A 26,478-nucleotide genomic window follows, 5' to 3' on the forward strand; every position below is an offset into this window, starting at 1 on the left:
AGTTTACTTGTTGCCTGCAATGGTTCCCCAATTAAGGTTTTAGCATAGTAGTAATGTTTCCTGGGTTGGCAGTTTGCCTTTTTTTTTTACTTGAGTGATATGATTTTCCGATCAAATACGGTAATTTGCTGAGATTTTTTACATTAGGAAGCTGGCAAAAACACCTACACATTTCCCCTGCAGGTAATTAGCCACCCTGATAACCTTAAATATTAAATGTGCCTCACCGCTTCATTGCATGATGTGGAGTGGGGGGGGGGGAGTACTGCCTGCGGGGTTGATCGGGAGCTGTTCTCCCAGCGATCGTCCCATAGCAGAGGTAGAGGAGAGGAGCTGGGCTGCCTGGGAGTGGGGGGGGGGGGGGGGGGCGAGCACTGCCGGCGGGGTTGATCGGGAGCTGTTCTCCCACTGTTCACCCCATGGCAGAGAGCATGAAGGTAGAGGAGAGCCGTGGTATAGCCCGCTTTAACAGCCTTACCTTGAACTTTCCTCTGCTGTGCTCGCTCTCACACACATCCCTGCCTCCTCCTAACCCGCGCCTGTAATAGACAGAACACCTCCCAGCATTGGATCCGCATTCTGTCTATTACAGGCGCGGGTTAGGAGGAGGCGGGGCTGTGTGTCAGAGCGAGCACAGCAGAGGAAAGTTCAATGAAAGGCTGTTACAGCGGGCTATACCGTTCGGTGATACCGCGGCTCTCCTCTACCTTCATGCTCTCTGCCATGGGGTGAACAGTGGGAGAACAGCTTACGATCAACCGCCCCGGCAGTTCTCCCCCCCCCCCCACTCCCAGGCAGCCCAGCTCCTTGCCAGACCTAATTTTCCACTCGCAAAATGCGAGTGGAAAATTTGAGGTCTGCCCTATATACCATCTCCGGTCAGATCGCCGTGGCAATTTCACCGTAAATACATAATCGCCACCCTTCTGCCCTCAAATCCAAAATCACAGCAAAACATGGGACGCATTTGCGATGCCATTACTTTTTAATGGCGCCCCAATCATGGTGCAATTTTGCATTGATAAATTGCGCTGCTCCTTTACAAAAGACAAGCTTCGCACGTTGCAATCACAGAGAAAAATTGCATCGCGATTGAGGGTGCCATTAAAAAAGTACACTGGAAGTTAACACCTTTTTTTTTTTTTTTTTTTAACATTAGACAACAACATGACTCCATTGGCTAGATCAACTGCAGCTGTGTCCAACTCCTGAAATTTGCGGTAAAATTGCACCTCACACACACAGGACAAAAAAAAAAACAGAACAAATTTGCAACATATCACAGCGCAGCAGCGTAAACCCAGCCTTAGATTCTAAAATGTGTGGGGCGCGGGAGAGGTAGAAGAGTAATTATGTAAAAGCTTTAACCACTTAAGACCCGGACCTTTAGGCAGCTAAAGGACCCGGACAGTTTTTGCGATTCGGCACTGCGTTGATTTAACTGACAATTGCGCGGTCGTGCGACGTGGCTCCCAAACAAAATTGGCGTCCTTTTTTTCCCACAAATAGAGCTTTCTTTTGGTGGTATTTGATCACCTCTGCAGTTTTTATTTTTTGCGCTATAAACAAAAATAGAGCGACAATTTTGAAAAAAATGCAATAATTTTAACTTTTTGCTATAATAAAATATCCCCCACAAATATATAAAACATTTTTTTTCCCCAGTTTAGGCCGATACGTATTCTTCTACCTATTTTTGGTAAAAAAAAAAATATTGCAATAAGCGTTTATCGATTGGTTTGCGCAAAATTTATAGCATTTACAAAAAAGGGGATAGTTTTATTGCCTTTTTAAAAAAAAAAAAATTTTTACTACTAATGGCGGCGATCAACAATTTTTTTCGTGACTGCGACATTATGGCGGACACTTCGGACAATTTTGACACATTTATGGGACCATTGTCATTTTCACAGCAAAAAATGCATTAAAAATGCATTGTTTACTGTGAAAATGACAATTGCAGTTTGGGAGTTAACCACAAGGGGGCGCTGAAGGGGTTATGTGTGACCTCATTTGTGTTTCTAACTGTAGGGAGGTGTGATGTCATCGATTGTGTTTCCCTATAAAAGGGAACACACGATCGATGACAGCGCCACAGTGAAAAACAGGGAAGCTGTGTTTACACACAGCCATCCCCGTTCTTCAGCTCTGGAGAGCTTCGGACCGGGTCGCGTGCTCGCGCCCGCGGCGCGTGACCCCCGCGGCTGGGCTTAAAGAGCCACGTACATGTACGTGGATGTGCCCAGCCATGCCATTCTGCCGACGTATATCGGCGTGAAGGGGTCCTTAAGTGGTTAAATAAATTTGAAGGTTTGGGAAATATATTGCACTGGCTTAGGTTTTAGTCAGATAGGTAGATTCAGGTAGAAAGGAATAAACTTACAGCGGCGTAGCTTAGCGTGTTTAGGCTACGCCGCCGTAAGTTAGCTGGGCAAGTACATGATTCTCAATGTACTTGCCTGCTAATATACGGCGGCGTAGCCTAAAGCGGGCGGGCGTAAGGGCGCCAAATTCAAATGTGTGGAAGGGGGGCGTGTTTAATGCTAATAAGGCTTGACCTTACGTTTTTTTGTTACAGCGCTTGCGCCGGGCGCCTACATTTCCCAGTGTGCACTGCGGCTAAGTACGCCGCACGGGCCTATTGATTTCGACGTGGACGTAAACGACGTAAATCGCTATTCGCGGACGACTTATGCAAACGACGTAAACATTTTGAATCTCGCGGCGGGAACGGCGGCCATACTTTAACATTGCTATTCCACCTAATAGATGGAATAACTTTAGGCCTGATAACGCCTTACGGAAACGGCGTAAATCTACTGCGGCGGCCGGGCGTACATTCGTGAATCGGCGTATCAACTTATTTACATATTCTACGCCGACCGCAATGGAAGCGCCACCTAGTGGCCATCCGAAATATTGCAATCTAAGATAGGACGGCGCAAGCCGTCGTATCTTAGATATGTTTAAGCGTATCTCTGTTTGAGCATACGCTTAAACATACGGCAGCGTAGATTCTGAGTTAGGTCGGCTTATCTACTGATAAGCCGGCCTAACTCTTACTGAATCTACCTAATAGTCTTGACTAAAATTTAATTTTAGTCGTCTGAACTGTTTTAGGTATAGTCGTATTTTACGCTCAAAATAGCTGATGTCGCCCTTCCTTCTAAATTACAGCCCTGCTCTGCGCTTAAGATGCAAACTGAGGTAATATTGGGCACAGGTATTCAGATAGACAAATAAGATAAAAGCTGCTGCTTAAAACTGGAAAACAATGTAAAATGTACAGTAGATATAAAACTTCTAAAACCATAAAGGCCCAAAGTTCAAATAAAACACTGTAGCAGCGCTATTCCCAGACCAGCGTCTGAAACACTTCTATATGTCCATAATATATAGGAAATCGGATGATAGTGCTGATAGATAGGCAGAGAAAATCTTCAATAAATGCTTCCTTCACCAGAGGGGGCGTTCACCACGTGAGGGGATAAACCCCTTAAGGGGATGCACTCACCACAAGTAAGTAAAAGTAAAGCCTTGAACATATGTCTCTCTGTATCTCCTGGATGTTGCACTCTCCACCAGCCAATGTGTTTATGTTCAATCAAATCGCCATCACATGAAAACAGAGGGAACTCAAATAGTGTGATATTGTTTTAAATGAATGTAAGTTTTATTGAGCCCCAAACACATCCCTTAATACATTCAGCGTACCATAAATATAAAAATGACAAGCATAGATAACAAATAGATGCCAGTACTGTGCCTGTGAGTCTTTCTGGCCGGACAGCGCAGTGTGCTAAGAGCAGACTTTTTCTCCTGTTCCTGGTTCCAAAAAAGGCTGTACACAGTGTTAGGTCATTGGATTAGCGTCACGCCCTGACGTTTCGTCCTAATTGACTTCTTCTGAGGGCGTGACTAGGCTAATCCATGACCCAGTATTAGTATCCCCCCGTGGAGCGCATCTCTGCTCTCATTGGCTCTTTAACGGTCACGTGTGCGTGTCATGTTGCACATGCGCACACGCGATCCGTAACTGCAGCCTGGGAGGAGGAGTGGTTTGACCAGCAAGTGGAGCGTGTCTCCTCTCTTACTGGCCAACTCCAATCACGTGCGCGCGTCATGTCGCACATGCGCCCTACGCGACCGGAGCCAACCCAGGGCGGAAGAATAGCCTCAACAAGTGAAGAGCATCTCCTCGTCCATTGGTCGGAACGGGCCACGTGAGCGCATCACGCCGCGCATGCGTGCTATTACTTAATTCTATAAGTCATACAGTTGAGGGGCTAAAACATTTATACACCCCACATTTTCAAGGATATACATTAATATTGATAAAGCATAGCGGTACTCTAACCTAATGCCTTTACATCTAACACCATCTTGATTATAATACCGTGGGTATATTTATACACAGCAACATTTCAAGATACGATGATAAAATCTGCTTATAAAATATGATGACATTATTTAAAATATATCATATTGTTAAAAAAGAATAACACCATTTAAGAAAGGATAAAATACACCATGAGAGTTACAATCAACGCACATGACTAAAAAGTATACTTAAAATGGTGTACTTAAAATGGTGTATAAATGAAGGACCATGCATAGCATGCATTATAAAATCAGAAAATAATAAATATTATATATATTGTATATAAAATATATAAAAAAATATATAAAAATATATATATAAATGAGAAAAATGAACCTGAGCCTGAGAAAACTTATTAAGCGTTACTAATAAAACAATTAATGTCCAATTCTATATTGAGGCCTTTGGGCGCTAAAACATCAGTAGAAAAAATCCAGCGAGTTTCCCGTTTGGACAATTCACGTACCCTATGTGAGCCTCTCCAATTTTTTTCGAGGTGCTCCACACCCCAAAATTGAAGCCCAGAGGGATCTTGCTTGTGTTTAAGCTTAAAGTGCCATGACACATTATGGTCCTTATAGCCTGACCGAATATTGTTAATGTGTTCTAAAATACGTACTTTCAGCTTTCTTTTGGTGCGACCAATGTAAAGGAGGTCGCATGGGCATTTTAAAGCATACACCACATAGTCTGTATTGCAGGTCATAAATTGTTCTATTTTAAATTCCTGGTTATTAGATGGAGACAGGAATCTATCTATTCCCCTTAATGGTCTTGATATGGACTGACATGCTTTACATCTTTTGCAGGCAAAGAAGCCATTCTGGTCCCAAAAGGACTTTGGTTTAGCAGGGGGATCCAGAACCTTTTTAACTATCCGGTCTCCATGATTGGTTGATTTCCGGTAGATGAATTGAGGGTTTTGGGGAAGAGCATTCCCTATTTTCTTATCCAACTTTAAGACATGCCAATGTTTATTAAATATCGCCTCTACTTCTTTATATTGCATATGATACTGTGATATAAACCCCCATTCTTTACTATTTGTAATACTAGTTTCAGAAATAGGTTTTGGTTGTAAACACTTATCCCTTGGTATAGCCAATATATCTTCAACCAATTTTTCCATCACTATCGGTTTATATCCTCTGGCTTCAAACCTATCTGTCAAAGTCTTTGATTGTATCAGAAAATTGGAATCTTCAGAGCAATTCCTTCTTACTCGCATAATTTGTCCTTTGGGAATATTTCGAATCCATGAAGGATGATGACCGCTGGAAATGGGCAAATAACTATTCCTATCGGTTGGCTTGAAGTAGACTTTCGTTTGTAGTTTCGTATTCTGGCGATATATTGTGACGTCCAAAAAATTTATTTCTGTTTCACTAAATTCCGATGATAATTTAATATTATTTTCATTGTTATTTAAAACACTTAAAAATTCTTCCAGAGAACTTTGGGGGCCAGTCCAAATAAAAAATATGTCATCGATAAAACGTTTATAAAATAGAAGCTCTGATCTTTGATTGTTAAAAATCACCTTATCCTCCCACTCGGCCATAAAAAGGTTGGCAATGCTGGGAGCAAATCTAGCTCCCATCGCAACGCCTCTTTTCTGTGAATAAAATTTACTATCATACCAGAAGTAATTATGTGATAAGCAAAAGTTCAATGCATGTCCTAAGAATACCTTCTGATTATGTGGCAGATCTTCTCTACCACTTAATGCCCAATTTAGTGCTAAAATCGCATCGTCATGCTGTATTACTGAATAGAGGGACGCCACATCTGCTGTTACTAGTATGATAGGTTGGTCAGTAGTGAAGACTAGATCTTGGAGACAAATTAAAAGATCTTTAGTGTCTTTAAGGTATGACTTAGTGGTTTTAACGCTTTTCTGTAAGAAGGTATCTAAATATTGTCCTAATCGTGACGAAATTGAATCAATGCTATTCACTATTGGCCTAGCTGGGGGATTCATGGGGTCCTTATGGATTTTTGGCAAAGTGTATATCGTTGGGACTTTGCTACTCGCAGGTATCAGGTATTTACGTTCTTTTGGAGTTAGTACTCCTGATCTAGAGCCAATGTTGATCACTGTTTCTAGTTGTCCTGTATACGCCGTTGTTGGGTCCTGTTTCAATGTTGCATATGTGTCTTTTTCTGCTAGCATTTCTGTGATCTGGTTGTGGTAAAATTCTTTGGTGAGAATTACCACACCTCCCCCTTTGTCCGCCGGTCTGATAATAATATCATTCCTCTCTTCGAGTTTATCAATCCCTTCTTTTATATGTTTAAAATTCACATTTTTTGCAGGCTTCAGTTCATCTAAGTCGCGCAGTACTAGACTTTTAAAAACCTCTATTTGGTGATTCGGGTTGTTCAGCGGATTAAAGAGAGATTTGTTTTTTAAACCACTGTTCTGTATACCATTTGTTGGCGTTGGTTTATCATTTGTACACATGCTGTTCCCCGCAAAATATTTTTTTATATTCAACTTGCGAATATATTTATGCACGTCTATGAAAACGTCAAATTTATTTACAGGCCTTTTCATTCCACATTTTAAGCCTAGATTAAGAATATTGATTTCTTTATGTGTCAACTCTACCGGGCTTAAATTAAAGATCCCCCCTATTCCTGATTTCTTCTTCTTTTGTTGAGTCTTCCTTCCGGCTCTACATCCTCTAGTACTTCGTGCCTTGGCTGGGGCACCTGTTCTCTCTCCCATTGGTTCAATGGTGGTAGTTCTCGTGGGTTCTGATCTCTGAATTGGGGTGCAGGGTAATACTGGGGTTTCCCCCTGCGAGGTGGATAGCCTCTCCCTCTCCTCGGTGCTCCTCCTCCTCCTCTTCCTAAAAAAGGACGCTGTGGGGGAGCATTTTCATAATAATTTTGTTGGTATGTCTGTAATGGTTGGAATTTATTGTATGTTGGAACCTGGTAAGGTCCATTTTGTTGCACTTGGCCCTGATTCCCTCTAGGGTTTGGGCCTCTTGTTTTTCCACGGCCCCTCTTAACTGGTGTAGAGAATCGTATTGGTGTGCCATAGCTTGCATCTCCGACTGCGTATGTATTAGCCGGTTCTCTAATCTGGGGTTGAGGCGGTGCAATTTGTATTAATTCATTCTGCTGTGGTCGTGCTTTTTCTACCATATTTACTGTGTCTGGTAGATTTTTTTGCCATGCAAAAATAGTGTTTGCTTTAAAATCCCCCATATCTCTATGATACTTTTTTATTTTCTTTTTTTGTGTGTCCTTATCGACTTTTTCAAGCCGTTTATTCATTCTACTATTAAATTCAGTGATCTGTTGGCTTTCCTTTATTGGATCTAATTGCTGTTGTAATTCGTTGATCTTAGATTCAAGACGTGTCATTTTACGTTTTTTTCTCTGGAGAATGAGCTCTTGTAGTTTGAACCCCACCCCTATGAAAAAATCATACCACTCTTGAATAGATCCTTGATCGTCCAAACCGTCTTGCGGTATAACATCCCACCTCAAACTTCTAATGATAATTTTATTTTTAATATATTGTTCTAGGGTACAAATGTCCCACCAAGTTCTTACTTGTTTCTCTAAGATATTGCCCAGTCCTGATAAAATATTGTTATAATTTACTTGAGCGGTGGTAGGTTCATCATCGATAAATAGTGTATTCATATCTAAATTCCTGTTGCTCAAGAACCTCAAAGCATCCATAGCTGCTGAGAATAAAAACAAATATACGCTCAAAATAGCTGATGTCGCCCTTCCTTCTAAATTACAGCCCTGCTCTGCGCTTAAGATGCAAACTGAGGTAATATTGGGCACAGGTATTCAGATAGACAAATAAGATAAAAGCTGCTGCTTAAAACTGGAAAACAATGTAAAATGTACAGTAGATATAAAACTTCTAAAACCATAAAGGCCCAAAGTTCAAATAAAACACTGTAGCAGCGCTATTCCCAGACCAGCGTCTGAAACACTTCTATATGTCCATAATATATAGGAAATCGGATGATAGTGCTGATAGATAGGCAGAGAAAATCTTCAATAAATGCTTCCTTCACCAGAGGGGGCGTTCACCACGTGAGGGGATAAACCCCTTAAGGGGATGCACTCACCACAAGTAAGTAAAAGTAAAGCCTTGAACATATGTCTCTCTGTATCTCCTGGATGTTGCACTCTCCACCAGCCAATGTGTTTATGTTCAATCAAATCGCCATCACATGAAAACAGAGGGAACTCAAATAGTGTGATATTGTTTTAAATGAATGTAAGTTTTATTGAGCCCCAAACACATCCCTTAATACATTCAGCGTACCATAAATATAAAAATGACAAGCATAGATAACAAATAGATGCCAGTACTGTGCCTGTGAGTCTTTCTGGCCGGACAGCGCAGTGTGCTAAGAGCAGACTTTTTCTCCTGTTCCTGGTTCCAAAAAAGGCTGTACACAGTGTTAGGTCATTGGATTAGCGTCACGCCCTGACGTTTCGTCCTAATTGACTTCTTCTGAGGGCGTGACTAGGCTAATCCATGACCCAGTATTAGTATCCCCCCGTGGAGCGCATCTCTGCTCTCATTGGCTCTTTAACGGTCACGTGTGCGTGTCATGTTGCACATGCGCACACGCGATCCGTAACTGCAGCCTGGGAGGAGGAGTGGTTTGACCAGCAAGTGGAGCGTGTCTCCTCTCTTACTGGCCAACTCCAATCACGTGCGCGCGTCATGTCGCACATGCGCCCTACGCGACCGGAGCCAACCCAGGGCGGAAGAATAGCCTCAACAAGTGAAGAGCATCTCCTCGTCCATTGGTCGGAACGGGCCACGTGAGCGCATCACGCCGCGCATGCGTGCTATTACTTAATTCTATAAGTCATACAGTTGAGGGGCTAAAACATTTATACACCCCACATTTTCAAGGATATACATTAATATTGATAAAGCATAGCGGTACTCTAACCTAATGCCTTTACATCTAACACCATCTTGATTATAATACCGTGGGTATATTTATACACAGCAACATTTCAAGATACGATGATAAAATCTGCTTATAAAATATGATGACATTATTTAAAATATATCATATTGTTAAAAAAGAATAACACCATTTAAGAAAGGATAAAATACACCATGAGAGTTACAATCAACGCACATGACTAAAAAGTATACTTAAAATGGTGTACTTAAAATGGTGTATAAATGAAGGACCATGCATAGCATGCATTATAAAATCAGAAAATAATAAATATTATATATATTGTATATAAAATATATAAAAAAATATATAAAAAAATATATATATAAATGAGAAAAATGAACCTGAGCCTGAGAAAACTTATTAAGCGTTACTAATAAAACAATTAATGTCCAATTCTATATTGAGGCCTTTGGGCGCTAAAACATCAGTAGAAAAAATCCAGCGAGTTTCCCGTTTTGGCCGAGTGGGAGGATAAGGTGATTTTTAACAATCAAAGATCAGAGCTTCTATTTTATAAACGTTTTATCGATGACATATTTTTTATTTGGACTGGCCCCCAAAGTTCTCTGGAAGAATTTTTAAGTGTTTTAAATAACAATGAAAATAATATTAAATTATCATCGGAATTTAGTGAAACAGAAATAAATTTTTTGGACGTCACAATATATCGCCAGAATACGAAACTACAAACGAAAGTCTACTTCAAGCCAACCGATAGGAATAGTTATTTGCCCATTTCCAGCGGTCATCATCCTTCATGGATTCGAAATATTCCCAAAGGACAAATTATGCGAGTAAGAAGGAATTGCTCTGAAGATTCCAATTTTCTGATACAATCAAAGACTTTGACAGATAGGTTTGAAGCCAGAGGATATAAACCGATAGTGATGGAAAAATTGGTTGAAGATATATTGGCTATACCAAGGGATAAGTGTTTACAACCAAAACCTATTTCTGAAACTAGTATTACAAATAGTAAAGAATGGGGGTTTATATCACAGTATCATATGCAATATAAAGAAGTAGAGGCGATATTTAATAAACATTGGCATGTCTTAAAGTTGGATAAGAAAATAGGGAATGCTCTTCCCCAAAACCCTCAATTCATCTACCGGAAATCAACCAATCATGGAGACCGGATAGTTAAAAAGGTTCTGGATCCCCCTGCTAAACCAAAGTCCTTTTGGGACCAGAATGGCTTCTTTGCCTGCAAAAGATGTAAAGCATGTCAGTCCATATCAAGACCATTAAGGGGAATAGATAGATTCCTGTCTCCATCTAATAACCAGGAATTTAAAATAGAACAATTTATGACCTGCAATACAGACTATGTGGTGTATGCTTTAAAATGCCCATGCGACCTCCTTTACATTGGTCGCACCAAAAGAAAGCTGAAAGTACGTATTTTAGAACACATTAACAATATTCGGTCAGGCTATAAGGACCATAATGTGTCATGGCACTTTAAGCTTAAACACAAGCAAGATCCCTCTGGGCTTCAATTTTGGGGTGTGGAGCACCTCGAAAAAAATTGGAGAGGCTCACATAGGGTACGTGAATTGTCCAAACGGGAAACTCGCTGGATTTTTTCTACTGATGTTTTAGCGCCCAAAGGCCTCAATATAGAATTGGACATTAATTGTTTTATTAGTAACGCTTAATAAGTTTTCTCAGGCTCAGGTTCATTTTTCTCATTTATATATATATTTTTATATATTTTTTTATATATTTTATATACAATATATATAATATTTATTATTTTCTGATTTTATAATGCATGCTATGCATGGTCCTTCATTTATACACCATTTTAAGTACACCATTTTAAGTATACTTTTTAGTCATGTGCGTTGATTGTAACTCTCATGGTGTATTTTATCCTTTCTTAAATGGTGTTATTCTTTTTTAACAATATGATATATTTTAAATAATGTCATCATATTTTATAAGCAGATTTTATCATCGTATCTTGAAATGTTGCTGTGTATAAATATACCCACGGTATTATAATCAAGATGGTGTTAGATGTAAAGGCATTAGGTTAGAGTACCGCTATGCTTTATCAATATTAATGTATATCCTTGAAAATGTGGGGTGTATAAATGTTTTAGCCCCTCAACTGTATGACTTATAGAATTAAGTAATAGCACGCATGCGCGGCGTGATGCGCTCACGTGGCCCGTTCCGACCAATGGACGAGGAGATGCTCTTCACTTGTTGAGGCTATTCTTCCGCCCTGGGTTGGCTCCGGTCGCGTAGGGCGCATGTGCGACATGACGCGCGCACGTGATTGGAGTTGGCCAGTAAGAGAGGAGACACGCTCCACTTGCTGGTCAAACCACTCCTCCTCCCAGGCTGCAGTTACGGATCGCGTGTGCGCATGTGCAACATGACACGCACACGTGACCGTTAAAGAGCCAATGAGAGCAGAGATGCGCTCCACGGGGGGATACTAATACTGGGTCATGGATTAGCCTAGTCACGCCCTCAGAAGAAGTCAATTAGGACGAAACGTCAGGGCGTGACGCTAATCCAATGACCTAACACTGTGTACAGCCTTTTTTGGAACCAGGAACAGGAGAAAAAGTCTGCTCTTAGCACACTGCGCTGTCCGGCCAGAAAGACTCACAGGCACAGTACTGGCATCTATTTGTTATCTATGCTTGTCATTTTTATATTTATGGTACGCTGAATGTATTAAGGGATGTGTTTGGGGCTCAATAAAACTTACATTCATTTAAAACAATATCACACTATTTGAGTTCCCTCTGTTTTCATGTGATGGCGATTTGATTGAACATAAACACATTGGCTGGTGGAGAGTGCAACATCCAGGAGATACAGAGAGACATATGTTCAAGGCTTTACTTTTACTTACTTGTGGTGAGTGCATCCCCTTAAGGGGTTTATCCCCTCACGTGGTGAACGCCCCCTCTGGTGAAGGAAGCATTTATTGAAGATTTTCTCTGCCTATCTATCAGCACTATCATCCGATTTCCTATATATTATGGACATATAGAAGTGTTTCAGACGCTGGTCTGGGAATAGCGCTGCTACAGTGTTTTATTTGAACTTTGGGCCTTTATGGTTTTAGAAGTTTTATATCTACTGTACATTTTACATAGTCGTATTTTAGTTGACTAATTTCTTAAGAGCTCAGTTAAAGTTGTAATGCATGAGGGGGCGTGACTTGCCGCATGGAGCAGTGAAATGCGTTTCCTCACAGCTCCCGGGTCGCTTGGCTCCATGGACTGAAATTTGCCAGGACACTCGCTCAAAATGCGGCATATGGGGAAGAATAAGCTCCGTGCAGAGAAGGGCACCTGTGGGCACCGAAAAGGAGGCAATTTGTAAGACTATTTTGCCCGATCCAGGGCCACCACACAGCGCCGTTCTGAATCCAAGATGGCGCTGGCACCGCCATCCCCACATAAACAGGTGAGCTCTCACAGCTCTTTCCCCCTCTCTGAGGACTCTGACTTCAGGCTCACCAGAAGCTGTTCTAATACCTTCCTGGGCTCGGGCTCAGGCTCATGGAGTCACAGATACGGTCCCTGCACAGCTACATCAGATCCCTGCCCACTAAAGCAGACTTTGAGCACTGTGTCCAAAGGATAGAAAAAGCTTATAAGAAATAAATCTTTGACCTCAAGAAGGACATGGGCGCCCGCTTTGAGGACGTGGACACTACCACAAACAGCCTTAGCAACACAGTACAGGCCCAATTTTTTGCATATAATCTCGTTATGAACGACGAGGCTCTCCTAGCCAGAATTACTCCTTGCACCGAGTGACGGTCGTCGATGTTAATACTATACCGTATGACATTAGGAGTTAAGCTGTGGGCGATAGCCATTAGGCTGACTCATCACATATGTTTACTCGCGATTGTCCCCAGACAGTAACTTTATACGTTGTTCCTTGCATTTAAACTACCAATAAATATATTTTCAACCCTAAAGTTGTAATGCATTATTTACCAGTAAGCATTTCTCTAAAACTTCCAAACTCAATATATACTTCTGGAAAAAAATCTAATAACATGTTATTTATGGTATTACGGATTGAACATGCACTACAGACACAGATTTAGCCCTTGTGATATATAACCAGTGTTAATTACATCAAATTTCAATTTAGTTTAAAGCGGTGGTTCACCCTGTTTTAACACATTCTGTCTATGCAAATGCTATGCTGCTGTTTCCGACCTGTCAATCAAAATCCCCCGCGGGGAATGGGCATGTAAGTCCATTCTCCCCAGTCCTGTCAATCTTGTTCTGTAACTCCTCCGGAGACGCGCTGTGCTGTAATCGCGTGAGATATCTCCGGTCACGTGAGTCGTCAAGCGTGAGCTGCAGCTGATAGCAAAAGGTAGAAGTCTGCACAACGGGGCGTGAGCTTGTTACGCCGGACGTTGTTATGGCAACCATGTAGTGTTGACGGCGACGCTCGCCGTCAACACTGCACATGCGCGGGATCGAGCGGTGAATGCTGGGAGGCCAGCATTCGCCGTATCCCGGAAGAAGACCCTGTCGGCTTCACAGTGCCAACAGGTAAGATGGAAACGTCCATCGCCTAAGAATATAAAATATACTTTACTGAATTACAGCGCTTAGGCAGGCTTAAGGAGTGGGACACCCTGTTAGTGCGGGAGTAAAGGTAAGCCCTGTGGATTAGGAAAAAAAAAAAAAAACGATATCCCGCGGAACCACCGCTTTAAGTCATAGTCTTTTGACTAAAATGCCATTTTAGTTTTAGCTGTATCTTAGTCAAATTAAAGGTTTTAGTCGACTAAAATAGTATTCATTTAGTTGACGAAAATATTTTTGTTGTCTAAATTAAGACTGCAACACATTACAATGTTAAAGGGGTTGTAAACCCTCATGTTTTTTTACCTTAATGCATCCTATTCACCTGAGCCCTTCGATCCCTCGGCAGAGACGTGCTCCAGCTCTCTGCCTGGGGTTCTCAGCTCTTGATTGGATAAATTGATAGCATCGCACCCATTGGCTCCCGCTGCTGTCAATCAAATCCAATGAGGCGGGTGCTGGGCCGAGTCCAGCATCTGACACAAATGCTAGACTTGGGAGCGCGCCCTCAAGTTAACCCCCCAGGAGAGTGCTTCTCCTAGGGGGGTTAAGCGATGCAAGGAGCCGCGAGAGCCTCCGGGGAACCCCAGAAGGCGATGATCGGGGCCACACTGTACAAAACGAACTGCACAGTGGAGGTAAGCATGATATGTTTGTTATTTTTTTTTTAAAACAAGGGTTTACAAACCCTTTAAGTATTTGAAGCTAACAACTACTACATGTATTACCAGTACTGCATTTTAAAGTGTTTTTTACTTCAACACTTCATATTCTCAATATGTGCCTGCTGTGCCATGTACTTGTATGAGAAATTATTCTATTCTCTTTGTATTGCTTCCTTTATGCAAAATCTTCTCCCCCAGCTCTTATGCAGCTGAGAAAAGAGGGAAGGTGATCATTAATAAAAAAAAAAAAAAAAAAATGTATCTATACAAAAATGTTTAGTATTTCATTTCTATTTTAAAACAGAATGGGTTGTTTTGCAAGGGGATTGTTCTTTCGAAAAATGTTATCCAGACAACCATCTTTTTAAGCGTATGGCGCATAGCAGACAAAATGCAGTTTTAGCTTTTCTAGAAACATTCAATCGTGCGACATGTTTAAATGTATAAAAAGAAAAATAATTTTAAAAAGAGACTACAGTCAATTGAACCAGTAAAAAAATGTCTGCATTTCTTTATGAATTACCATTTTCTTATGGCCAAATAAGTCAATATTACAGCAATCTTAATATATACATGTAGTATTTTACAATTTTACATTGTCATACAGTATCTCACAAAAGTGAGTACACCCCTCGCATTTTTGTAAATGTTTTATTATATCTTTTCATGTGACAACACTGAAGAAAGTACACTTTGTTACAATGTAAAGTAGGGAGTGTATAACAGTGTAAATTTGCTGTCCCCTCAAAATAACTCAACACACAGCCATTAATGTCTAAACCGCTGGAAACAAAAGTGAGTACACCCCTAAGTGAAAATTTCCAATGAAAATGAGCCATTTTCCCTCCCTAATGGCATGTGACTCAGTGTTACAAGTTCTCAGGTGTGAATGGGGAGTAGGTGGGTTAAATTTGGTGTCATCGCTCTCTCATACTGGTCACTGGAAGTTCAACATGGCACCTCATGGTAAACTGGCCAGTGTCAGGGCTCAGCAGCCATAATAGACCGTGGTCCCCCTACAGGGGGAGGACAGAACCAGGCAAAAATCAGACAGGTATTTTAGGTTATACAGGGGGCCAAATTACAAAGCAAGCACTGTGTTGTATTACATGTTTTAAGGGAACAGGATCTCTTTTATTTTATTTAGTTTTACAGTAACAAAAGCTTGAATAACACATGAAAACTTACCGGTAACTTGTATATAAAAATTGATACAGCTTTATGGGAAAGAGCCACTTACCATACAAGTCAGGTCCATGAGGTGTAAAGACATTGTACAGCACAATATTAAGAGGTGCTATGACAAGCTTTCCATAGTAATAACTGTCTATAGCCACCAGGGGAATCTGCAACAGAGAAATACAAATTTACTAAATTTGTATTATAACCATAATAAAGCAAAGCTAATGAATGACAAGATAGTATTAGGCACCTCCAGAAGAAACCTCTTCCAAGAAAGATACAATATAAACCCAGAGCAATAACTGAAACACATTATTGGTTATGTTTGGCTGGCTAAACTGTAAAAGCTTTGCTTTTTCTGTCCAGAAAGTTATTGCGTTTTGATAGTTATTGTACTGTATACACAAAACTACAAGGTTGTCTTTGGCTCTTAGTCTATTGCTGAAAGAAACGTTCCTGGTTTTCTCTGCATATTCTAAAATTCCCCTGGATGTCATACCAATTGCACACAAAACAAAAGACCTGTTGCATCGAAAGACATTGAATTGTATCAGTGGGTATAGATACAGGGTCCTCCATATAGTGCCTGCAAAAATGGACAGCATTAGCCTGGTAAATGTGAAGGAAATGACCGTCAATTCTCAGATTAGCAAGACTGGAATTCAAGACCAGCGTTAATTTAGTCTACGAAATGTCATTAACAACCAACATTTAAATATGGAGACTAATGAAAGTGCAACCCCCCTAGAAACGCATCTCACTGCACCGGCATTTCAGCATCCCCGATGTGTGATGGCATCCCGGAAGCGTGTCTGGACTGTCAGTGGCGGCTTTCCCCCTTTGTGCTTGGAGACACTTTAGCTACAAGAGTCCATCCATCCAACCCATCTGGGCTTTCACAGCACCTCTGAGGGTCGGTTTCGGACTTACTTAGGCTGCCAGCACATTACATGACATGCCCCCTTTCACACCAATGTTTGAGACTGGATTTTATTTTATTCTTCTACCAGTAAATGGTCACTAATTATACTGAACTATGATTCTTTAGGGCTGTATTTCTTTGTCTGTTTGTTTACATGATCCTGGAGCTCCCCCTCTGGCCATCCAGCAGCATCAGATATTTTGCTTCTCCTGAAATGCTTGACTTCTAACTTTATCCGTGACCACTTAGCTTTACCCGTGACCATAAAGTGCATCTTTGTCATTTTATTTCAAGTGTGTTGTAATTTTTATATATTCACAGTGAATTACAGACATTGGGGGGGGGGGGGGGGGTCTGACTGGGATTATAGTTGAGCACCCATCTAATTTTTTGCTCTTTACATTCAAATATGCTCACCTGTTCAAACACACAAAAAAAATGCCTACTTACCTCTAGAAAATGATATTACATATGAAACACAACTTATAAGAAAATAGTTAATTTACCCTTAAAACATAACTAAGCCCAAGGTTTAAAGTTTAGTATATTCCATCTGTTTTTTTTTCTTCAGAACTAAGAAAAATGTTCACAAATACCTGTGGATCTGGTCAGAAATGTAGTGTTCTTGTAACTTTCCGTGGGATGAACTTAAAGCAAAAAATTAATAAAAATAGATTTTTATAACAGCTTACCTGTAAAAATAATTTTCTTGGAGTACATCATGGTACACAGACCTGCATAGTAATTATTATGTGGGTATATCGGCCACCTTCAGGTGATGGACACTGGCACACCCAAGACAGGAAGTCCCCTCCCCTATATAACCCCTCCCAGACCAGGAGTACCTCAGTTTTTGTAGCATAGCAATAAGTATTTGCGCTTTGACTTGAAAGGTTGGAATCGTGCCTTTCAAACCGTAAGCCTGAGCAATAGCTAACCGAATCATCTTGGAATTAGTATATTTCGATGCTGCCTGCCCCTTCCTGGGACCTTCTGGCAGTACAAACAAAACATCAGTTTTTCAGATCTAAGCAGTTGCTTTAAGATAAACTAACTGCTCTCACTAAATCCAAAGAATGTAATGACTTCTCTTCCACAGAACGAGGTTCTGGAAAAAATAAAGGGAGAACAATATCTTGGTTCAAATGAAAACCTGACACAACTTTAGGTAAAAAGGTTGGAGGACGCAACATTACCCTCTCCTTGTGAATAATCAAGTATGGCGCCTTACAGGAAAGAGCAGCCAATTCTGAAACTCTTCTAGTAGAAGATATAGCCACCAGGAAGACCAATTTCCTAGTCAGAAGGACTAAGGGAATATGGTTTAACGGCTCCGAACCAAATTTGAATCCCATGGACACAAGGTTGATTTGAATGGTGGGTTGACCCGCGTTACCACCTGAATAAAAGGCCCAAACCAAAGAGTGCGTGGCCAGCAGTCTTTGGAATAATACCGACAAGGCCGAGACCTGACCCTTGATAGTACTCAAGGCCAGCTTAATTTCCACACCTAATTGTAGGAAGGCAAGAATTCTACCTATGACATACTTCCAAGGATGCCAACCCTTGGTTTCGCACCAAGACACATAAGCCTTCCAGACTCTAGAATATATGATTCTGGAGGCTGGCTTCCTTTCATTAATCAAGGTAGATACTACCGACCCTGAGAGCCCTCGCTTCCTCAGAACATGGGATTCAATAGCCAAACCGTCAAATTTAGAGTTTGTAAGGAAGGGTGGAAGATTGGTCCCTGCGAGAGCAGGTCTGGACAGGTTGAAGGGTCCAGGGGTTCCCCAGAGCCACATTTACGATTTCTGTGTACAAGGACATTCTGGGCCATGCAGGGGCTACAAGAATCACAGCCTTTTTCTCCACCTTGATCCTGCGAAGAAGCCGTGATAACAGTTGAATTGGGGGGGGAGGGGATGCATAAATCAGTGAAAACTGCTCCCAAGGAATTGCCAAGGCATCCGTCCCGGGTGCAAGTGGATCCCTTGTCCTTGACACAAACTTATCTACCTTGTTGAACCTGGATGACAACAGATCTACGTCCGGGGTCCCCCATCTCTGACATATGGCCAGGAAGATGTCGGAGTGAAGAGATCACTCCCCCGAGGACAACTGCTGGTGACTTAGGAAGTCCTCCTGCCAATTCTCTATCCCTGGAATGAAAACTGCAGATAAGCAAGGAACAGGCCTCTCCGCCCAAGCCAGGATATGGTTCACCTCCTTTTGGGCTACGTGACTCCTGGTGCCCCCTTGGTTATTGATATAGGCCACTGCTGTGGCATTGTCGGATTGAATCCTGACAGGATAATTCTGCAACTTGAGTGTCCATGCTCTTAGAGCTAGACGTGCCGTCCAGAGTTTCAGGATGTTGATGAGCAAAGCCTTCTCGACTCCTGACCATCTGCCCCACACAGTCATTTCTCCTAGGACTGCACCCCTGTCTGAAAGGCTGGCATCTGTAGTAATCACCTTCCAGGTGACTGGAATGAAATTTTTCCCTTTCTGCAGATTTCTGGACACCAACCACCAATTGAGGCTCTGACGCACCGCTGGAGTCAGGCACATAAGGAAGTCCAGAGCTTGGATCTTCTTGTTTCAGGCGGAGAGGACACTGTTTTGTAACAGTCTTGAATTAAATTGAGCATATGGAATGGCTTTGAATGAGGCCACCATCTTTCCTAACAACCTCATACAGAAGCGAACGGAGAGAGGTCCTTTTTTGATTTGACCACCTGGATCAGCTCTTTTATAGATCTGACCTTTGCCCGGGGCCGAAAAACCTTCCTCTGATCTGTGTCTATGATCAGACCTAAGTACTTCAGGCTCTTTACTGGTTGTAGGGATAACTTCTCTAAATTAAGAATCCAACCCAAGTATCTCAGATACCTGACCGTGCGTAGGATACCTTGGTTCAAACAGGCTACCAACTGATCTATCAACAGCAGGTCGTCCAAGTATGCCATTACTGTTATACCCTGAGCTCAAAGCCTGGCCAGGACCTTTGTAAACACCTGGGGTGCAGTAGCAAGGCTGAAGGGCAAGGCTACAAGCTGATAATGGTGCTGCTCTACCTTGAAGCACAAGAATTTTTGGCGAGCAGGAAAAATAGGTACGTGCAGATATGCAACCTTGATGTGGATTGATGCTAGTAGCTCTCCTTTCCGCAGGGTGGAGACTACTGAACGGATTAACTCCATGCAAAAAAAAGGGATATTCAGGAATTGATTCAGACCCTTGAGATCCAAGATAGGTCTGACATCTGTTTGGTTTTGGAACTGTAAAGAGATTTGAATAAAATACCAAGCCATGCTCCTCTGTGGGAACCCTTATGATCACCCCCTGGGACAATAACCGGTCTAGCACCAGAAAAGAGATTTTCTTTTTACTGGATCTTTGGGAACGCTTGATCACAGAAAATTAGACGGTGGAAATTCTCGTAACTCTAGTTTGTAACCTAAAGATACTGTGGAGATGACCCATCTGTCCTGGATCTCCTCCTGTATATATATACGTTGCTTTGTATCCTGCCCCCTAGTGGGCGTACACTATTAAACTTTTGCGCAAACCAATCAATATACGCTTATTACAATTTTTTTTACCAAAAACGTGTAGAAGAATACGTATCGGCCTAAACTGAGAAAAAAATAGATTTTTAAAATAAATTGAGGATATTTATTATAGCAAAAAGTACAAAATATTGTGTTTTTTTCAAAATTGTCGCTCTATTTTTGTTTATTGCGCCAAAAAAAATAGAAAAAAAAAACGCAGAGGTGATCAAATACCACCAAAAGAAAGCTATTTGTGGGAAGAAAAGGACGTTAATTTTGTTTGGGAGCCATGTCGCACGAATATGTTTTATCAAACTTGTGTACCTGTGCCTACGTAATTTTTTTGTATACATCCAATATCCTTACTTTGTTTGGATTTGATGGTTCCGTTCCCATCAATAGCTTGATAGAAATCACTAGCTAGAGGTCAACATGTTCAGCAACAAACATCTTCACTGTGACCACAGATTTTAGAAAGACTGGTCACAGAAATTTACAGGTCACAAGCATGCTTTGGGATCTCAAATTATAAACTGCACTTCAAGAACCTCAAAAACTGAAAAACAAAATTGCTGCAAAATATATTTTCTCAGATACACCATATAAAAGACAAAATTGGCCACGCTATAATTGAATCCTTAAACCAATGAAACACATTAACTGCTTGCCGACCAGCCGCCGTAAAACAGTTTTACGGCGGCAGGTCGGCTCTGCTGGTCGAGATCACGTAGTTCTACGTCATCTCTCCCAGCAGCCAATAGGGGCGCGCGCACCCCGCTTGCTCCTGACTCCCGCGTGCGTGCCCGGCGGTCGCGATCACAGCCGGGCACCCACGATCGCTCATTACACACAGCTCCCGCTCCTGTCAGGGGAGAAATGCCTGACCGTCTGTTCATACAATGTATGAACAGCGATCAGTCATTTCCCCTAGTGAGTCCACACCCCCCCCCCCTACAGTTAGAACACACCCAGGGAACATACTTAACCCCTTCCCCGCCCCCTAGTGTTAACCCCTTCCCTGCCTGTGGCATTTTTATAGTAATCAATCAATGCATTTTTATAGCACTGATCGCTATAAAAATTCCAATGGTCCCAAAAATGTGTCCGCCATAATGTCGCAGTACCGAAAAAAAAAAAAAAAAGAAATCGCTGATCGCCACCATTACTAGTAAAAAAAATATATTAATAAAAATGCCATAAAACTTCCCCCTATTTTGTAAACGCTATAACTTTTGCCGAAACCAATCAATACGAAAAATATGTAGAAGAATACGTATCGGCCTAAACTGAGGAAAAAAATAGTTTTTTTATATATTTTGGGGGGATATTTATGGTAAAAAGTAAAAAATATTATTTTTTTTCAAAATTGTCGCTCTATTTTTGTTTATAGTGCAAAAACTAAAAACCAGCAAAGGTGATAAAATACCACCAAAAGAAAGCTCTATTTGTGGGAAAAAAAGGACGCCAATTTTGTTTGGGAGCCTGGTCGCACGACCGCGCAATTGTCAGTTAAAGCGACGCAGTGCCGAATCGCAAAAAGTGCTCTGGTCGTTGACCAGCAATATGGTCCAGGGCTTAAAGTGGAGGTTCACCCTTTAAAAAAAATTCTGACATCACACGGAGTAGCGCCATCCTACGGACAGAATGCCGGTGTTTTTTTTTTTCTCTCAGCACATACCTCTTAATCCCGATTTTCACCTCACGGCAATCCCGCGGGAGTGGGGGTTCCCAAGAACTGCCTGTGATTGACAGGCTTCCGAACGGCGCATACTGCGCGTCACAGGTTGCCGACAGAACCCGAACGTCGGTGCGCAGGCGCCGTATAGAGCCGCACCGACGTTCAGGTTTTTTCGGCAACCTGTGATGCGCATAATGGCGCCATTCGGAAGCCTGTCAATCACAGGCAGTGCTTGGGAACGTCCACTCCCGCGGGATTGCCGTGAGGTGAAAATCGGGATTAAGAGGTATGTGCTGAGAAAAAAAAAAAACACCGGCATTCTGTCGGTAGGATGGCGCGACTCCGTGTGATGTCAGAATTTTTTTTGAGGGTGAACCTCCACTTTAAGTGGTAAACAAAACATTGAATTTTCAGTATCAACAACATAAAGCTTAATAAAACAGTTTATGACACCCTTGTGCATCAAAGTCCAAGTGTAAATGTGAAAATACTAATAGTGAAAAACCATGCTTTGTATGTTCTCAGACTTACCAGAAATATTATTAGTGCAACCACACACCAATTTATAAAACTCTTCCACTTTTGTTTTATAAACAGCAAGTCAAAAGCAATGGGAAACCTTAAATACAAGATGAAATATTACTTTACAATTGTGTCCTCAAGTTTTCTTCACAACAATAATGTTTAATAAATAACTTAGTTAAAACACAAAATAGCAAGTGTTATCACAAGTGCTAAATTGCTTACATACAGTAATTCCTGATTCTAAGAGAAAGGGCATACTTCGATAAATGCAAACAGCTTGGCTTCAATTTTTTGCTCTAAAGTTGGTCATAAAAAGCTGAAAATTCCAAGCGGTGGATGGTCATGTTGGCACCACCCAGCTTGGCAAGCTTTGATGAATGTAGTTGGTGGAAAATTGTTGACTGAACAGTGACTGAATCTAATGTTCAGGTATTCTGACAGCCGTAGGTGCTGTTACTGTCTGAATACAATAGCTGGCAGTTGAGATTCTTCCATCCACTCTGTTTAGAGTAGATGGAGAAATCTACTGACTTGTCTCATTTAGCCCATAGGGCTAAAAGAGAGGAACTGAAGTGTGTATGGCAAGACAAAGCCTGTATATTTGAAATGTGCAGGATATAGTCTGTTATGACAAACATTTATATAAACTGGTGAAATCAAATATAAACTCTATCATACTATCTGTATCTTTAATCAATGATTAAAAAACACAGGTAACTTGATCTAGACAAACAATGATGACATCATACCAGCTCCCATGCAGCTAGTAAGGAACTTTGACACAAACAACCCATCCCCAACTGCAATCTGTAGATTAACGTTATTAGTGACTATTAATATTACTTTTATTTTAGACCCAATACATACTCCTCTGAGATCATGTTCTGACTGTCTTGATTACTCACTAATGACCTGGAGACAATCAATCAGTGTGATCACCTCGGCACGATGGTCACATGAAGTTTGTTTACAAACAAATCTACAGCTTCCAGCTGTCACTGTGCCTCGCAGTGTGAAAAATAAATGTTCACAAATGTTTAAAGCTGTAAAACAATGTAAAAGTTATTTAGGTAGGCAAATATTTCATAGATATTTTTAAAGCCTTAATTGCCTTCGCTCATAAAAGTGATGACTGTGGATAAACAGTACACATAGTTGTACTGGAGTCAGCAACAAACTGGATTAGAAGTAGTTTCTCTTAAAAAGACTTGTTTATTTTTTAAGCGGGGCGGTTTAGAGTCCTCGTTTTTTTTCTTTACATTATATTTATGTGACATTTCCAAAAATAATAGAACACAGACAAGAAAGATTACAAATACAAACCATGAGCACAATTAAAAAGGACAAGTGAGGGATTCGAAAAAACACTCATACTTACCTAATGGCTGCATCATCGATCCAAAGCTGGAGCTGTCCCCCGACAGCTCCAAGACCGAGAACGGAGTGATAACATGACCACTGATCACTCAGTCTTCACTGAGCAGAGAGCAGTGACTGTCAGTCACCTGCTTTCTGCTCTGACCCACAGCGCTCTCTGGAGCAGCATGAAACAATGCTTAACTCCAGGGGAACAAGCTAAATACACAGATTAAAGACTAAGTTTAGGCCAAATTAAAACCAGAAGAATCAGCACAAGGGATACAACTTACATTTAGTATGATGTGATCCGCCTTCTCCTGGCAGATCCCACAGTTAGACATTTTTAGGAAACACACTACAGCTTCAATTAATGACACTGGGGCCCGGATTCAGAAAGAAGATACGACGGTGTATCTCCTGATACGCCGTCGTATCTCTGAGTCCGGCCGTCGTATCTATGCGCCTGATTCATAGAATCAGGTTACGCATAGATCTCCCTAAGATCCGACAGGTGTAAGTGACTTACACCGTCGGATCTTAGGCTGCAATCTCACGCTGGCCGCTAGGTGGCGCTTCCATTTGTATACGCAAGGAATATGCAAATGAGGAGTTACGCCGATTCAGAAACTAAGGACCGCCCGGCGCTTTTTTTTTACGTTGTTTGCGTTCGGCTTTTTCCGGCGTAAAGTTACCCCTGCTATATGCGGCGTATCCTATGTTAAGTATGGCCGTCGTCCCCGGGTCAAATTTTTTATTTTTTTACGTCGTTTGCGCAAGTCGTTCGCGAATACGGATGGACGTAATTTACGTTCACGTCGAAAAGCAATGATGTCCTAGCGACGTCATTTAGAGCAATGCACTCTGGGAAATTTTACGGACGCCGCATGCACAGTACGTTCGGCGCGGGGACACGCCCGATTTAAATTTTACACGCCCCCTACCCGCGAAATTTGAATTCCGCTGGGGGATTTACGATACGCCGCCGCAAATTTACATCGTAATTTATATCGTAATTGAGATCCGCTAACCTATCCGAATCTAGCCCAGGATCTCTAAATGGGGGGGGGGGGGTGGATGATTGATAGCTTTCCCCCTCTATTTATAGAAGTTGTAGCACAGCTTCTATGAATGGCTGGACATAATCAAGCTCTCTTGATGAGCTTCCGACAGCCCGTTAGTGTAATAACCCCCCGCTGAACTGGTGGTGGGACTGGGATTTCTCCTAAACCAGAAAGAATCAACACAAGAGACACATCAAATTATATGTAAGTTATGTCCCTTATGCCAATTTTTCTGTTTTAAGCTAAACTTAGGCTTTAAGGGCCAGATCCACAAAGAGCCGACGTAACTTAAATATTCTGATTTAAGTTACACTGCCGCAAAATTTCTACCTAAGTGCCCGATCCACAAAGCACTTACCTAGAAATTTTCGGCTGTGTAACTTAAATCCGTCCGGCGCAAGGCGTTCCTATTTTCATGGGGCGAGTTCCATTTAAATTAGGCGCGCTCCCGCGCCGGATGTACTGCGCATGCTCACGACATCATTTTCCCGACGTGCATAGCGCGGTTTTATGTTACGCCGAGTTTTGTGAATCGCGCCGGGTAAAAAAAGTTGCGTCGGGAAAAAAAAATTTTTTAAAAAAATAATAAAAAAAAAAAAAACGCAGCGTCGCGGGTAAGAAGGGTCTACTTTTACAAGGTGTAAACAGTTTACACTTTGTAAAAGCAGCCCTAATTTTACACATGCAACTTAATACTTACGAAGAAAAAACGAAGCGTAAAAGCTTTGTGGATCTCCGTAAGTGCTAATTTGCATACCCGAAGCGGCATTTCGACTCGAAATGCCCCCAGCGGCGGATGCGGTACTGCATCCTAAGATCCGGCAGTGTAAGTCCCTTACACATGTCGGATCTTCTGCCTATCTTTTGGAAACTGATTCTGTGGATCAGTTCCAAAGATAGAAACAGAGATACAACGGCATATCAGTAGATACGCCGGCGTATCCCTTTTGAGGATCTGGCCCTAAATACATACATATATAGGAGCTGCGTTATCTGCTAAATAATTTGTATTTATTTCCATTAAGGTCTGAGACTTGCATAGCCTTGCTAGAGAGCACAGGCAGGTGGATGACGCCTCTTAGAAGGAATAAAAAGGTATCTACTCCACACCCCACCCCATCCTACTGACTTGACAGAGAAAGAAGCAGTAGACTGATAAGGTGCCGTATTTAGATTAGCTTGTTGCCAAGTTCAGGAGCTACTTTTGGGCAACAAGCTTCACGTGATGTAGTTTGCTGTGTTTTCAGCATGATTTATCATGTGACAGTCGTGGCACCACGTTTTTAAGGACCATTTAAATTAATGGCACGTGAAACACGCATTGTCTTGTCATTTTACCAGAGCGTTTTGAAATCATTAATAGAATTGTGGCGATTCAAAACGCCCAGGTATGAATGCAGCCTAAAGTGGTTCTAAAGGCTCAAAGTTTTTACCTTAATAAATTCTATGTATGAAGGTAAAGAAAACCTTCTGTGTTCAGCTCCCCTCCCTATACTTACTTGAGCCCCATCTTGATCCAACAATGTGCACTAGAGCAGCAGCTCCCCTGGGTCATTCTCCCCTCACTAGCTCATACAGCAGCAGCATTG

At 41.6% G+C, this 26,478-nt stretch overlaps 1 protein-coding gene across 5 annotated transcripts in view; it reads right to left on the bottom strand.

The window, feature by feature from the left end:
• The window catches only part of ALG9 (ALG9 alpha-1,2-mannosyltransferase), a 227,939-nt gene that overhangs the window by 166,234 nt on the left and 35,227 nt on the right, over positions 1–26,478 (bottom strand). For all 5 annotated transcript variants that reach the window (XM_040325408.1, XM_040325407.1, XM_040325404.1 and 2 more), the window contains exons 7-8: positions 22,476–22,563; positions 15,846–15,951 (exon numbers count right to left, since the gene is read on the bottom strand). In XM_040325408.1, coding sequence (XP_040181342.1) covers positions 15,846–15,951; positions 22,476–22,563 — 194 coding nt within the window. The remainder of the gene's footprint in view (positions 1–15,845; positions 15,952–22,475; positions 22,564–26,478) is intronic.

This window comes from Rana temporaria, chromosome 10 (assembly GCF_905171775.1).
Source record: "Rana temporaria chromosome 10, aRanTem1.1, whole genome shotgun sequence".
NCBI lineage: Eukaryota > Metazoa > Chordata > Amphibia > Anura > Ranidae > Rana > Rana temporaria.